Source organism: Podarcis tiliguerta, assembly GCF_965153285.1.
Source record: "Podarcis tiliguerta genome assembly, chromosome: 3".
In the NCBI taxonomy this organism is placed as follows: Eukaryota; Metazoa; Chordata; class Lepidosauria; order Squamata; family Lacertidae; genus Podarcis; species Podarcis tiliguerta.
This window is the reverse complement of record NC_139536.1, coordinates 35,657,696-35,673,123: the sequence shown is the minus strand read 5'-3', so window position 1 is coordinate 35,673,123 and position 15,428 is coordinate 35,657,696. Positions and strand designations below refer to the sequence as shown.

The following is a 15,428-nucleotide window of genomic DNA, read 5'->3' as shown; positions in this document are numbered from 1 at the left end:
CGCCTCCCCGCTGTCCCCGGAGCTTGCGAGGCAGGCAGCGGGGAGAAGCACTCTTCTCCCCACCGCCTGCCTTCAGACCAGGTCCGGGAACAGCGGGAAGACGAGCTGCGCCTCCCAGCTGTCCCCGGAGCTTGCAGGGCAGGCAGCGGGGAGAAAAGCTCTTCTCCCCACCGCCTGCCTTCAGACCAGGTCCGGGAACAGCGGGAAGACACGCTGCGCCTCCCCGCTGTCCCTGGAGCTTAAGGAGCTGGCAGCGGGGAGAAGCACGCGTCTCCCCGCCGTCAGCCTCCAAACCACATCGGGAGACTGCGGGATGGCGGCGTTCTTGCAGGGCAGGCAGCGGGGAGAAGCGCTCTTCCTTCCCGCTGTCCCTCCGACCTTGTGGGGCTGGCGCTGGGGTTCTCCTGAAGTCTGGAGAGCGAGAGGGGTCGGTGCGCACCAACCCCTCTCACTCTCCAGGCTTCAGCGAAAGCCTGCATTCGCTCTATAGGACGCACACACATTTCCCCTTCATTTTTGGAGGGGAAAAAGTGCGTCCTATGGAGCGAAAAATACGGTAGTTTGGGGGCACCAGGGGGGGGCCACACATTCAGCAAAGTATTCATTTCTCTGAATGTCTCACTGCTCAGTCGTACGATTGCAGAGTAAAATGCAGTGCTCAGAAAATCAGAAACAAAAAGGATCTGTCATCTTTCCTCCCTGTAGAATTCTTAATCGTGATCATTACAACTAATTTAATTTGCTCTAATTGGATGAGAGTCACTGTTTCCAGCAAGGCAATTAGAAAGAGTATTCACTCGTAGCATTTTTGGGAAAGGTCTTCAAGCTCATAGACTTCCTAACAATGCAGTGAGTGTTGGCGATGTTCACCAGCCTTACTTCACAGATGTCAGCTATCTTACTATAAAGTCTAACATTGTGTGCGCTGAGCTTTCAATTATTTGAAATGTGATACATTCTTTTTCAAAATTTCTCACCTTGTTTTAAATCTCATTGTTATGCACTGGGAGTGCTTTAACATATTCCAGTTTTTATAATATATTTAAGACGCTCACATTTTCTGTTTGCTTTTGAAGTCTGGTTTATTATGCACATTCAAATAATGGGAGTAAAGCTGGGAGGATTCATCTCTCAGTAACTTTCTGAAAGTATCTGCTATTCATTTTGCCTTGGGAGACAGTGGAGTGTGCCTCTGGGGGTGAAGTCAAAGCGCTGGAGAATCACAATGCCCACTGTGGCTACAGAGACCAGTAAATTGTAACAGCTTCCTCCCACATTGTTTTTGCTGTGTTAGCAGCACCAAGGTGACCTCCCCAGGGCACAAGCCTGGGCAGTGTGTGTGTATGGAGGTCCTGGGCTGCCCAGACAAGATCCCCCTCTCAGCTTTGCTGATGTGGTTCAAGGGAAAGCAAAGCCATACAGTTTGGCTTCAGGAGCTGCCAGAAGGAGGTGTACAAGGCACTATCTTCACGGCCTAGGACCCTTGTACCTACAGGACCGCTTCTCCTGGTATGCCCCATGGAGGACCTTAAGGTCCATATATAGCAACACCCTAGAGGTCCCAGGCCCTAAGGAAGTTAGATTAGCCTCAACCAGAACCAGGGCCTTTTCAACACTGGCTCCGACCTGGTGGAACGCTCTGTCTCATGAGACCAGGGCCCTGCGGGATCTGAGTTCTTTCCGCATGGCCTGTAAGACAGAGTTGTTCCGTCTGGCCTTTGGCTTAGAATCAATTTGATTCCCTCCCCCTCTTTCTTTTTCCTTTCTCCTCCTGTAAAGAGGCTGCATCTTAATGTTTTAATGTTGTACTTTAATCTTGATTTTTAAGTTGTATTTTAATCAACTTATTTTTATTATTGGTTGTTAGAGAGGGTGGGTATAAACAAAATCATTATATTATTATTATTATTATTATTATTATTATTATTATTATTATTTATTATCTTAGGGACTCGACTCTGGATTTGTATAGAGTTTACACATTAGCCTTTTCTTCCTCTTGAGATACCCCACAAGGCAGTGGGTATGGATTTTTCCTTGGGGTTTACTACCAAAGCCTTTATCACAAATGAGTATAACTGCAAGGCACTGGAGGTATAGGATCAGAGTTTTCCTTCTCCTAGATGGACTACCTTCCCCAGTGGACAAGCCCCACCTGCCCCTTATTTCCTCCTACAGCATCTGCAGTAACCTCCTTCTTGACCACTGGACCTACCGTATTGGCCCGAATATAAGCCGCACCTGAATATAAGCCACACCTTTAAAATTGGAGGGGGGGGAATAAAAAAAGAGAAAAAAATACCCGAATATAAGCCACTCCCTTCCTCGCTGCTCCTGGCTGCATACTGGGGGGGGGGAGGGCACATTGTGTTGCCGGCAGCCTTTCCCCTTTCTCGCTCTCCCCCTTCCCGGCCTTGGGGGAGAGGACAGGGGACTACGTGCTCCTGGCTGCATACCGTAAGGTCGCAAATATAAGCAGCACTTTAACTTTTCACAGTCAGAATTTTGGGGGAAAGTGCAGCTTATATTCAGGCCAATACGGTACTACTGGTCTCATCCACTCAACCCACCGAAGCCTGTTTTTGCATGCAGGGGGAGTCCCTAACTTACCCAAAACATTGAGATCCACTGGCTACCCTCACCTTTACTTTTCCTCTCACTCTCAACAGGTCCAGTCAATCAATTCACCAAGGGCTACAAGGTATTTGACAGTGGAAATCCTATTTCAGTGCAGGCACCAAACACAGCAGAGTCGTGTGCAGAAAAATACTTCCAAGTTACAGTAAAATAAAAGTTGCACAAGCAGGTTGCTGGTAACTTCGTTGCACAATAGACTGTACAACTTGCTGCACAATGCATGTTTGTTGATACAACTGTTGTGTTGGATTCCTCAGCTGCACAATATCAAAATCCACTCATCTGCTACAGCAAGAGCCCTTACTCCGGTGGACAGAGAATGTCGGAGATAGACATATCAAATTAGTATGGCATGAGCTTTTGTGAGCTACAATCCAGGAAAGCTTATGCCACAATAAATTTGTTAATCTTTAAAGTGCCACCAGAATCTTTGTAGTTATAGTTTTCTGGTAACTATGTTAGTGATACATTCATACGATTCTTATATCAGGTCTCCTGAATGTTAGCGTTTATAGCCACTTATCCATCTGTTATCTAAATTTCCTCTTACAAATGACTTTCTAGCTACACCTGAACCCACATTCATTGTTATGTAGTATATAATTCATGTCAACTTTCACTACTCCTATTAGCTTGACTGATGGAAGATGATGGTTAGATCCCTTTCTGTGAGTAAATTACCAGTTGGCTTCTGGATGGATTTAACAAAGAGCTTTTTTGTACTCCAAGGCCACAGAGTTGAGAGAAAATATAAAGTCAAAAGGTCTCATCCTATGCAATTGCGGGAATGAATCAGTTAGGTTACTGTGTTATTCAGGTTCAGTGGAATCCTTGGGAAGCAAGCGTTTTGTTATTTTATATTCTTAAATGTAGGAAACTAAAAACTTTGCCTCTGAAATATTATTGCCTCAAACAGGCTTCAAGGGGACAAGAATAAATTTTCAGCACAGTGGGATATAAAAATTTGCTGTTCCCTCTCACAGTGTCAAGAGCTCCATTACAAATTCTTCATGCATCACACTGAGAACATAGCTGCATAAAATGGGTTTAGCAGGCTTAACACACAATAACACTAAAGTGCCTTGAATAAGGTCCATAGAGAACTTAAAAGGGTCATTACGAGTGTAATGGCATAGATGATATTAGATATCTGCAAATAAAAATGGAGCTACACAGTCTCTTCCACATAGAATATCACATTTTATTCATGCTCTTGGCTTTTTATCATCTACAGGCCTTATAATCATAACCTCCAGGCTACCTGATAATCTGGCTGCCAAAAAAAAGAACCAAATCCAACAATAGTACACCCTAGTCACCTATCTATCCATTTGTCAGTTTTCAAAGACAAATGAAATTAGCAATCAGAGAATATAGCTAGCACTTAGACCTAACAGACATTTGGTGCATTTGTCATATCAGAAACAGTCATGTGAAACAGCCCCAAACTGAAATGAACTCCATGAGAAATGCTAGTCTACATTTAGAGCACTCATCCATGTTTGCTTTTTCTTTTTCTTATCAACTTAACCTAGGAAGAGGAAGAATGTCCATATTTACTTCAGAAGAGACAGCTTTGTACCAGGTGCTCCAGTGGAGATGGGAAGGGAGTGTTGGAAGCATCTGTGCAAGACCAGGTAGTTTCTAGTGAACATCTAGCCAGAGGGAGAGACTCTTTTGGTGTTGTGGGTAAGCAACTGAGTGAAAGTCAGGGGTGGAAGTAGTTGTATGACCCATTCAAATTTGGGTTCAGACCTGGATATGGGACAGAAACAACCTTGTTCACCCTGGATGACTTGTGTTGGATTTAGAAGCATTATTGCCCAGAGTATTTACTGTACTTTTCCGTCTATAAGATGCCCCCATGGATAAGATGCCCCCTATTTTGGGGGATTCAATATTAAGAAAATGGGGGGGGGGGAGAGATTGTCCAGAATGGGAGGAATGCTGAAAAAAACCTCACCCAAATTCCAAACGCTTGCGATCGAACGCAACGCAGAAGCCTCCTATCGTATTTCCAATCGACACCAGCCGCCGCCAATCATACGCCCAATTGCAGCAGCAGAGCCCAATCACCAGCAGCCATTGCCACAGTAGTGACCAATCGCCAGTGGACATTCTCGCAGCAGCACCCAATCGCAAGTGGACATTGCTGCAGCAACACCCAATCGCAAGCGGACATTGCCGCAGCAGCCTATCACCCACAATAACGCCAGTGACAATCGACTACTCAAGACAGAAATCATTTCCACCGTCCCCCCTCTGCACTACCCATGTATAAGACGGCCCCCATTTTTAGGTACTGTTTTAAGGTAAAAAACCATCATCTTATACACGGAAAAGTACAGTACACGGCTCCTGCTACAAGTAGTACTCCCTGCACTTCTTCCATCTGTTTTACATCTCTACAATATCATTGTTTGAACCCACAACACGGATTTGTGGCATAAAATGGAACTCAACTCATTATATATTAGCGTGGCTATATCTCCAAAGTGCAGCTCCATTTCACATAGGCGTTCATATGTGTATGAGTTCGACATGAGCTATTTAAAGTCCTAAGTGACACTAGAATATCAGGGGACCATAAAAAAGACAACTATACATTGCATATTTTCAAACAGATAACCATCTTACCTGGTACCATGTGGTTGGGCTTCAAGAAGCGAGGGAGGAATCTTTACTACACTGGCTGAATTTTGCAGAAGTGGCTTTTCGTCCTGGGCCAAAAGAAACATTACACAGGTAGGATGCAAAAGTCAAATGTGGAAAACAGTGGGTTCGCCCCTACTCCATTAAAATTAAATGCTAAATGCTTTAAAAAAACCCTACTCTACAATTCTAATCTTCCACACCAGTCGTCTACTTCTGTAGCACCCTTCCTTCCTTCTATCCACTCATCCATCCTAGCACTGAAGTCAGAAATTCCTGGTGCCTTACAATAAAGTGTTGAAGGTTGGTTTTAAAATGTCAAAGGTCAAGATTCAGGCTTTCAAAATGGATCAATAGGCATTGCCTGATCTGAGTGACCTAAGGGACTTAGAATTTTACACAGGTTAAAATCTATGCAATTAAAGTCTCCTATTATATTAATCAGCGGCTTAATTTTGAGCTCCTCCTGTGCACATACACATGTATGTATGTATGTATGAATGTGTAAGATTGGAGAAATACTGCCTTAAATACAGTCCCATTTAGATAATTTCAACCAGGTTTTTCTCTAACAAGTATAAGACAAATTTTAAATATTGGAGATACCTGCAAGTTTCTCGCCTCCTCAGACCACCAAATTTCAAAGTCTTTTTGCAACTTCACCTTGGCTTTTTCCATAAGTAGCTGCAAGTGCTCAATCTCTATCTTCATTCCTTTCAAGTGTGTAAACATTGTTTTGTAACTGCAGAAAGGGAAAATAAGTAAAATTCACTATAGAATAATAATGCAGAAGCTTCTGGAAAGAAACACTCTTAATTATTGTGCAGGGCTGCCCCAAATTCACTCCTCTCTTTCCTCACCCCATCCCACAGATTGCAAGCTGGAGAGACCGACCTGTTGTTTGCCAGATGGTATGTGAGACCAAGTTCACCAATTTATAAGCAAAATTGATAATTGTTATTTTATTTACAGTTTTGAAAAACTGAAATGTAACAATACAATAAAGGATCTTGTATTCCAGAACATTTGGTTCAGAATAGATGCAATCTTCCTGTACGCATCTAACCCTTTCCCATAAAACTGTGTCCCATTCAAATATTTTTCTGTTCTCTCAGAGCTCCTCTATATGTCCAGACCACACTCAATGAATTTAAGACACAGATAAAAAGAGTGGAGTGAAAAACAGAGGTGAGGGATGGAAAAGGGGCCAAAAACTGCCCCAGATAATGAAAGGTTCCACACATCCTCTCAATCCCCACAAAGGTCTTCTCTTTTCATATCAGCCACATTGTCATGGGCCACCAAGCACCTTGCCAACAAAACTAGGGGTGTGATGATAAATGGAATTCCTTCGCTAAATGTTACTGGACCAGACTGGGGAAGGAGGATTTTGTTAAGGCTCAGAGGACTGATTCATTAGTTAAGCGGCTGTATTTTATTTATTTATCTATTATATATTAAATTTGTATACCACTCTTCACAGGGTGGTCACAAGGCTGCATCCATTCCCCACAGTTGAACAATATATAGTTAGTACCACTGTTGAACAATGGTTTATGTAGCTAGTGTGGGTGGGATGTTTTAATGTAGGTTTTTTTAAAAAAAAGAATTAGAATTGGGCTTCAGATTTTTAATGCTGGTTTTAATGTATTTAAAAGCACATATATGTACGTAAAGGTTTTTAAAATGTGATAATCTAAAACAACCTTTTCTTCTCCCGTTCCATTTGTGTCCGAAGTGTTTCTTCTATTGGGTCAGGCTCATTCATTTGTCGAGGACTGACAACAGCTGCAAGATATAATGAGTGTTAACAGTTGTAAAATGTAGAGCTAAGAAAATGTTTATACGCTGGAATGATAATCACTTTATATGTCTGACAGAAAGAAGTATCATACACAACTTTTTTTACCCAGAGAGCCCGGTTTCTGTCAAAGGAATAGATTCCAATCTTGCTACAGCAGTTTATCTTTCGTGAATTTAAACTCTTTTCTCCCCTCTGGATTTACCTCAGCGCAAGATTAGCATCTCACTTCTAGGTAAAAATATGCCTGATGGGGCCAAAACTACATGTTAAATTAAACTCACAATCACACTGAATGTATTGTTTCTTGAAAGAAAAATAGCAGTAGGCGGAGGGTCAGGATTGTGACTACAGCATGAGCAGAGCTGCAGTCCTAACAGAAAAGGGTAGCCTCTTCTCCTTCCACACTATGATCCAAACCTTAATTCCACCCCTTCCATGCTTAGAAACCAGATATGTTGCATGTAAAGATCTCATTCCCGTTAGTGATAATACTACAGCATTCTCAGCTTGTATGTTTTGTCTGCTGCTCTTTAATTTTTTGTGTTGACTTTATTATTTTAATGTATTATTTATTTTAACATTTATTTACAAATTTGTCATTGTTTGCCTTCATGATTTTTTAAAAAAGAAAAGTGGAGTATATACATTCTGACTGAATGGCACAAACGTCTTGTGTCTCCGTGTATGTCTCTGAAATGGTGATGGTTAGATAGCATTCACTTAAAATATAATGGAATGAAGATAACAATAGTGCTCTATACATTTGGGAAGCACACCATAGTTATTTGTTCAGGGCATCTTTTTAACCTTACAACATCTCTCTGTGAGGTACATTAGCTGAAAGTTGAGGATGTGCTTAAGGCCACCCACTGAGCTTCATAGCTAAGAGACTGGAACCTGGGTTTTTCCACATCCAAAAGAGACACTCAAATCACTGCATAACAAAGAAACAATATAGTAGATAAGTCAAGCAGAACTAAGGGGGTCATATGTAGAGAACTACATACTTCCCCAGCTGATTTGATTGATGCCTATAATCTCCAGATTTTTTAAATCCCTTTGATCAATCCCCAAGAGTTGGTTAATGAGCCACAGGTGGACATTCAGAGTCAGTTTCTCTTAAAATGGGTGGTTTTGCAGCAGCTTGAAATAATCTGTTATGTGGTATGATAGCAGTATTTCAGGCCAGCTGTTTACCTGGGACGCAGGTGATACATCAAAAGAAACAGCTGCTTTACAAGCATATTCACTATGAAAGAGGTTATAAACAAAAATTAGCAGAGATAAAATCTGCACCAGAGATGGAGCTGGTTAGAAGGGGAAATTTTATATCTTTTATATCTGATAAATTTATTTCTTTTTTTAGAGTTTGCATGGGTGGTTCTAGAGTTGATTGAAGTAGTTTTATTTTTTAGAGCTGGTGCTTCTGTACTTTATTCTGTTTTTACCATGTACACCTTTTTGATGGCTTTATGTTGTGAAGCAGTCTAGTATACCTGAGAAACCCCTACATGGATCACTGCCTTGCCGTGGCGAAGGGGCTTGAATAACTCAGAGAAGCTATGAGCTATGCCGTGCAGGGCCACCCAAGATGAACAGGTCATAGTGGAGAGTTTTGACCAAACGTGATCCACCTGGAGGAGGAACCGGCAAGCCACTCCAGTATCCCTGCCAAGAAAACTCCATGGACAAAGACAACAGGCATATAAAAGTTATGACGCTGGAAGATGAGCCCCTCAGGTCGGAAGGTGTCCAACATGCTACTGGGGAAGAGCGGAGGACAAGTACAAGTAGATCCAGAGCCGAAGCGGCTGGGCCAAAGCCAAAAGGATGCTCAGTTGCGGATATGCATGGAAGCGAAAGGAAAGTCCAATGCTGTAAAGAAAAATATTGCATAGGAACCTGGAATGTAAGAACCATGAACCTGGGTAAGTTGGATGTGGTCAAAAATGAGATGGCAAGAATAAATATTGACATCCTGGGCATCAGTGAACTAAAATGGACGGGACTGGGCAAATTCAGTTCAGATGACTATCATATCTACTACTGTGGGCAAGAAACCCGTAAAAGAAATGGATTTTGAAGGGGCAGAGGAACCAGAGACCAAATTGCAAACATGCGCTGGATTATGGAGAAAGCTAGAGAGTTCCAGAAAGACATCTACTTCTGCTTCATTGACTATGCAAAAGCCTTTGACTGTGTCGACCACAGCAAACTATGGAAAGTTCTTAAAGAAATGGGAGTACCTGATCACCTCATCTGTCTCCTGAGAAATCTCTATGTGGGACAAGAAGCTACAATTAGAACTGGATATGGAACAACTGATTGGTTCAAAATTGGGAAAGGAGTACGACAAGGCTGTATATTGTCTCCCTGCTTATTTAACGTATATGCAGAATTCATCATGCAAAAGGCTGGGCTGGATGAATCCGAAGCCGGAATTAAGATTGCCGGAAGAAATATCAACAACCTCAGATATGCAGATGACACAACCTTGATGGCAGAAAGTGAGGTGGAATTAAAGAACCTTTTATTGAGGGTGAAAGAGGAGAGCGCAAAATATGGTCTGAAGCTCAACATCAAAAAAATGAAGATCAGGGCCACTGGTCCTATCACCTCCTGGCAAATAGAAGGGGAAGAAATGGAGGCAGTAAGAGATTTTACTTTCTTGGGCTCCATGATCACTGCAGATGGTGACAGCAGTCACGAAATTAAAAGATGCCTGCTTCTTGGGAGAAAAGCAATAACAAACCTAGACAGCATCTTAAAAAGTAGAGACATCACCTTGCCAACAAAGGTCCGTATAGTAAAAGCTATGGTTTTCCCAATTGTGATGTATGGAAGTGAGAGCTGGACCATAAAGAAGGCTGATCGCTGAAGAATTGATGCTTTTGAATTATGGTGCTGGAGGAGACTCTTGAGAGTCCCATGGACTGCAAGAAGATCAAATGTATCCATTCTTAAGGAAATCAGCCCTGAGTGCTCACTGGAAGGACAGATCCTGAAGCTGAGGCTCCAATACTTTGGCCACCTCATGAGAAGAGAAGACTCCCTGGAAAAGACCCTGATGTTGGGAAAGATGGAGGGCACAAGGAGAAGGGGACGACAGAGGACGAGATGGTTGGACAGTGTTCTCGAAGCTACCAACATGAGTTTGATCAAACTGCGGGAGGCAGTGGAGGACAGAAGTGCCTGGCCTGCTCTGGTCCATGGGGTCACGAAGAGTCGGACACGACTAAACGACTAAACAACAACAACAACATCTGAGAAATGGTAGATATACATGCTATATCTACAGATCCTACACTTACGATGCTTCAAACTACTTAAACATTTTCAAAACATATCACATATTTTAAAGCAGAATTTTTATTTTATAATACAGAAAATACTTATACAAATGCATACGAAAAAGTAAAAGAATAAAAATCAAATTAAAAAATCCAAACAAAGAAGATAAGATGGAGCAAGTGAGTTCACGATGAGGAAAAATGTACATTCTTGAGTATGACATCACATATTAGAGATAAGTCATAGTCAAATGCTATTATTCTAGAAAAGGAGGTGCCAGAACTCACCATAAGCACCTCCCTTGTTCTCTTATAATGGCAATGGTGCTCACCTGAGAGGTGCTGGAACTGAGTTCTGGCAAGCTCTAGCTGGAAAAAAAGGCCTGTTCAGTTATGAACATAGTTCTTCTATAAATTGGCAAACATTTCTCTTAGGTCCACTAGGTCTGTACTTGTCTGAATGTGGGTGGCCTCTTATCAGATGAGCACCATCTCCAGGTGAACACCTGGCAACTCTAGAAAGCACATCTGAAACCCACCCACCCCTACTGCATTGGTTATTGCTAGTGAGTTGCATACATTTGTAGAGTTCATGCAACTGACACTATATATTTCAGACAATTCAAATTGGAAAGGTTCAAGAGCCAAATACCCAATCTGGAGTAATAACCATGCATGTGGAGACAGAACATATCCAGGCACTGCCTGCCAAAAGTGAATTTGTAGTTGTCAGCTGCATTATATTAAATGGAGTCCCCCTTCAACCACACATAGGCAGCAAAGATGAAAGTGGTTCAATGGAACAGGAGGAATTAACAGACGGGCTGCTCTGGTACAAGGACTTGGAAATTCGGGTTGCTTAGTGCTGCTAGAATCCTAACATCCTTGATGAAAGGCAAAGGTTTTGACAGCGATTAACAGCGATGCATTCTTTGCGACATTATTAGAACTAAGTTCAGTGACTTGCAGATGGTTTCCAGATACAAGAAGAATGAGAAAAGTGAGACAAATTTAGTAACAATATTAGCTGCAATAGAAGCTCTGCTGGAAGGTATCTGAACAAAGCACAGAGATGACAATTTTATAGTGCTGTTCCAAAAGGCATTAAAAACCAAAGACCTTGCCAAAGTGAATATGTGGAAACTTGTTGTTCCTAAACTCAAAATCGCACTGGGTTAACAAGACAATGCAAAACTAGGAACATGCTTGGCAAGTCAGCCTTCACTTTTGCTTCTCACAAGCTAATGCCAAACATGCACTTTGACAGGCTCAATCCTGAAAAATCCCACTTACTTACAGAAGTGCTGATAGTTGTTTCCCTAGATCTTTAATGCAGTACTTTCTGAAGGAGTTTCACTTCCACTGAAAGCAAAGCAGAGCAACAATATAGGGGGGTTTTTTTGGATCATAATAGCTGTCCCTGTTTCCAAGACACTTTTTAACTAGGTGAATTATTTCAAACAGCTGAGCTAGAAACCATCCAGCATGCTGGGTTCATGTAGGCAGCCATGGCTCAGTGCAATATCATAAACACAAAGGAATCTGAGTTCTTCTAGAGTTCAAAAGAGTGTAGTGTTCATGCTTCCACAGTGACACAGAAACTTCCCAGAAAGTGTGCTGCAGTTTGAATGTGTCCGAGAACAAGCAGGTGAACCTTCCCCAAGAGAAAGACGAGAGCTAATGGACTATGCAGAATATGATTTTGATAAGTAGCCAGGATGTTTCAAATCTGTATTTTGGAAGCCACGACGTTACTGTCCATTTTGTCCCAAGAAAGATGAGCAGTCACAAAATCACTTCTGAACTTACACTGACCCACTTTGGGAAACCATCAAGGTTTCATAAAACCCTTGTTTATGAAGCCTGGAGAAAGTGTCATCGCTTTGGTGCAAAATCCTGGCATGCATCACACTAGAGTTCTTCACTGCATTTTAATCTGGGAACATTGGCTTAATGCCAGTTAACAAAGTAGGAAAATAAGCTAGGATGTAATCCTGCTTGCATCAGGGAGGAAATCAGCACAGTTTTCAAGCAAGGTGTCAGCAGAGTAAGCTAAATAACCCATTGTTCAGACAATGGACTGACTATAGGCTGCCTTGAAAGTATTTATATCCAGCAAGATTCCGAAAAGGCTATTACTTGTCTTGGGGGTACAGGCATAGCAAGTAGCATTGATGCTATCTCTGCGTCTCTTTCTGGACTAAATCTGTTGCAGGAGTGGAGTAGCAGAACCTGAAACAGCCTGTCAATGATGAGAAAACAAACCACAAGGTTTGTTACTGGTTTCTCTGCAGGAGACAAACCATAAGTCTAGGTTCAGATGTAGTGCTAAGCCAAAACATGACTTAGCCTCCGGTAGTGCAGAAGAATCAGGGGATGTGTGCACTAGCTATAATGTTTGTTCTGAGAACTTGCACATTTACTCATTTCTGCTACACCATGGCTTGACTCAAAGTTGCGTTCAAACTGGGCCATTGTGATGCTGATAATTGCGAAGCTTTTCATTGTTTCAAAATCTGATGATAGCATTTATTGCTAGTTGCCCTGGAGGTCCCACAGGCGATGTAAGGTGTGCAATACACATTCCTTTGTTAATTAATAAATAAAGCAAAAATGAATGATGCCACACTGTTTTCTGATTAACCTTTAACCAGTTTTGGAGATTTAATAAAAAGCTATGTTTTGACATTCAAATTATTAATTTTGGATTTGGGCTTCTTCTTAAATAAATACTAGATTACATACCGTATTTTCCGCTCTATAGGACGCTCTATAGGATGAACCAGATGATAGGATGCACCTAGTTTGGGGGGGAGGAAATAAGGAGGGGGGGAATTCTGAATCCCAGAAGCCAGAACAACAAGAGGGATCTGGCTTCTGGGATAGCCTCTTGCTGTTCTGGCTTCTGGGATAGCCACTGGGATAGCTGGTCTAGCTTTGCGCGAAGCCTCCGCAGGGCACGGGGAGCCTTCATCCCCGTGCCCTGCAGAGGCTTCGCAGGGCCATCCAAAAGCCAAAATAGCTAGAGGGAGCATGCAGCGCTCCGTCTCACTGCTCTGGCTTCTGGGGCAGCCTGTGAAGGCTCCGCAGGGCAGAGGAGTGCCTTCATCCTGCTGCCCTCCGGAGGCTTTGCACAGCAAAGCCCGAAGCTAGAGCAGTGTGACGGAGCGCTGCACAGCGCTCCCTCTCCCTGTTCTGGCTTCTGGCTTAGCTGAGCAGCCTGCATTCGCTCCATAACACACACACACATTTTCCCTTACTTTTTAGAAGGGAAAAAGTGTGTCTTATAGAGTGAAAAATACGGTATATTTTAGGAAGTTATATATTTTAGTCTGTTGTTTGTAAACAACAATTAAAAACGGCTGGCTATTCACTTTACAAAACAATGATCCAGAATAGCATTTTCAGCAGGAGAAAACCTGTATAAGGAAGGTGAGACGTTGCCAGTTAAATGCTCCATTAAATGAAATTTCCCTGAACTTAAAAAACCAATGACTCAGCATAAAATTTCAACGATGCCTGAGTAAATATGAGATGGATTAGTACTGCTGATTCATCATGAAGATTTGCATCCATGCTCTTATGCCTAAAAGGTAGGAAAATAAACCTTGCCCCCCAAATCTTTTTCTTTCCTTGTTCTGCTAAACTTCAAAATAAACATGAGACATAAAACTGCTTATAAAATGCTGAATTAATACCAGCTTTTATTTCAAAATGAAAAACAACAAGCCAGAAAATAGAGCTCTAAAAAAAAGATGTTGACATATTTATTCTAAAATTGCTTGGCATTATATTCAACAGGTCCAGTACAACTGCAGTCCAGAAAAGCTATGATGTCAACCTATGTAGACTGAATGCATATATACTGTACATGTTCATCACCTGGTAAATATAACATTCTGTGTTGTCCTCAATTTGTGATCATAATAATCAAGTATGTTGATTTCATTTCTCTTGACTATCTCAAACACAATATTTTTTCAATGCATACACTTTCAATGCGTACACTTAGATACAAATCATGAAATATGAATCCATGAAATCATGAATATGTGAATTAGCCCTTGGGAACATACAGTTTATGGAAGCATTAACAGCATGCATCCCAAGTCCGAGAGAAGAAAGATAATTTCTGTAATCAATGTATCCTAAGCTGTTTGAACAATTTATGAGAATGAAGTAAAAAAAATAAATAAGCTAGTTTAAAGGGAACTCAAATGTCTCCAAATCTAAATGAACAGCAAGATGACACTATTTCTAACCCACCTGCGGGCCTAAGGAGAAAATCTTGACAAACCTGCCTGCAAGTTTATTAAATTGCAGTGCTATCATCCTATTTTAAAAAATCTTACCAAAATTCGATATATTTTATCCATGAATTTTTAGCATAACATCCTTTGAAAGGGGAATAAATTAAATGGGCATTCTTGAAAAAATCTAAAAATCCCCAATCAAAGAGAGTTGGATTTCGTTAATGCTTTATTATAAAAACCTGAAATATTAAGTAACAATAATGTAATAAATGTTATTATTTCTTACTCTTCTATGCAGTGCTTTTCTAAGCATGTGTACTCAGAAATAAGTCATGGGATTAGACTTAATTCTGGGTATACCCCTAGGTAAATATAGAAATACAGACTTCTTTTTCATATTATATTGTCTCATTTTATTCTCATAATTCCTCATTTTTTTTGGTAACTGAATTGTTTTTGTTTCTATTGTTTCTCTCTCTCTCTCTCTCTCTCTCTCTCTCTCTCTCTTTTCATAAGACATTTGTTTTTCTGTTAGCCATCCATTTTCTTGGTGCTCAGGCTTTTAAATTGCCATATAATGGTTATCAAAACCACTCTTCGCTAGAGTCCTTCTGATAGCTTTCCATCTTTTCTTATTAATTTCTTATTTAAAATATTATTTTAACTCCCATTCTTTCAAAAGTAACACCATGGTTGCAACAAAAACATGCTTTTCCCCAAACCATCTCCTGTTTATGTGGAGACACTTTTAGGGCTACATTTGGGAAATCACAATTTGGGAAGTGCCTCACT

General features: G+C 41.3%; 1 protein-coding gene across 3 annotated transcripts in view; it reads right to left on the bottom strand.

The window, feature by feature from the left end:
- Positions 1-15,428, bottom strand: part of KIF6 (kinesin family member 6) — a 149,733-nt gene that overhangs the window by 12,486 nt on the left and 121,819 nt on the right. For all 3 annotated transcript variants that reach the window (XM_083434456.1, XM_083434457.1, XM_083434458.1), the window contains exons 17-19: positions 6,996-7,077; positions 5,896-6,031; positions 5,275-5,357 (exon numbers count right to left, since the gene is read on the bottom strand). In XM_083434456.1, the coding sequence (XP_083290582.1) occupies positions 5,275-5,357; positions 5,896-6,031; positions 6,996-7,077 (301 nt within the window). The remainder of the gene's footprint in view (positions 1-5,274; positions 5,358-5,895; positions 6,032-6,995; positions 7,078-15,428) is intronic.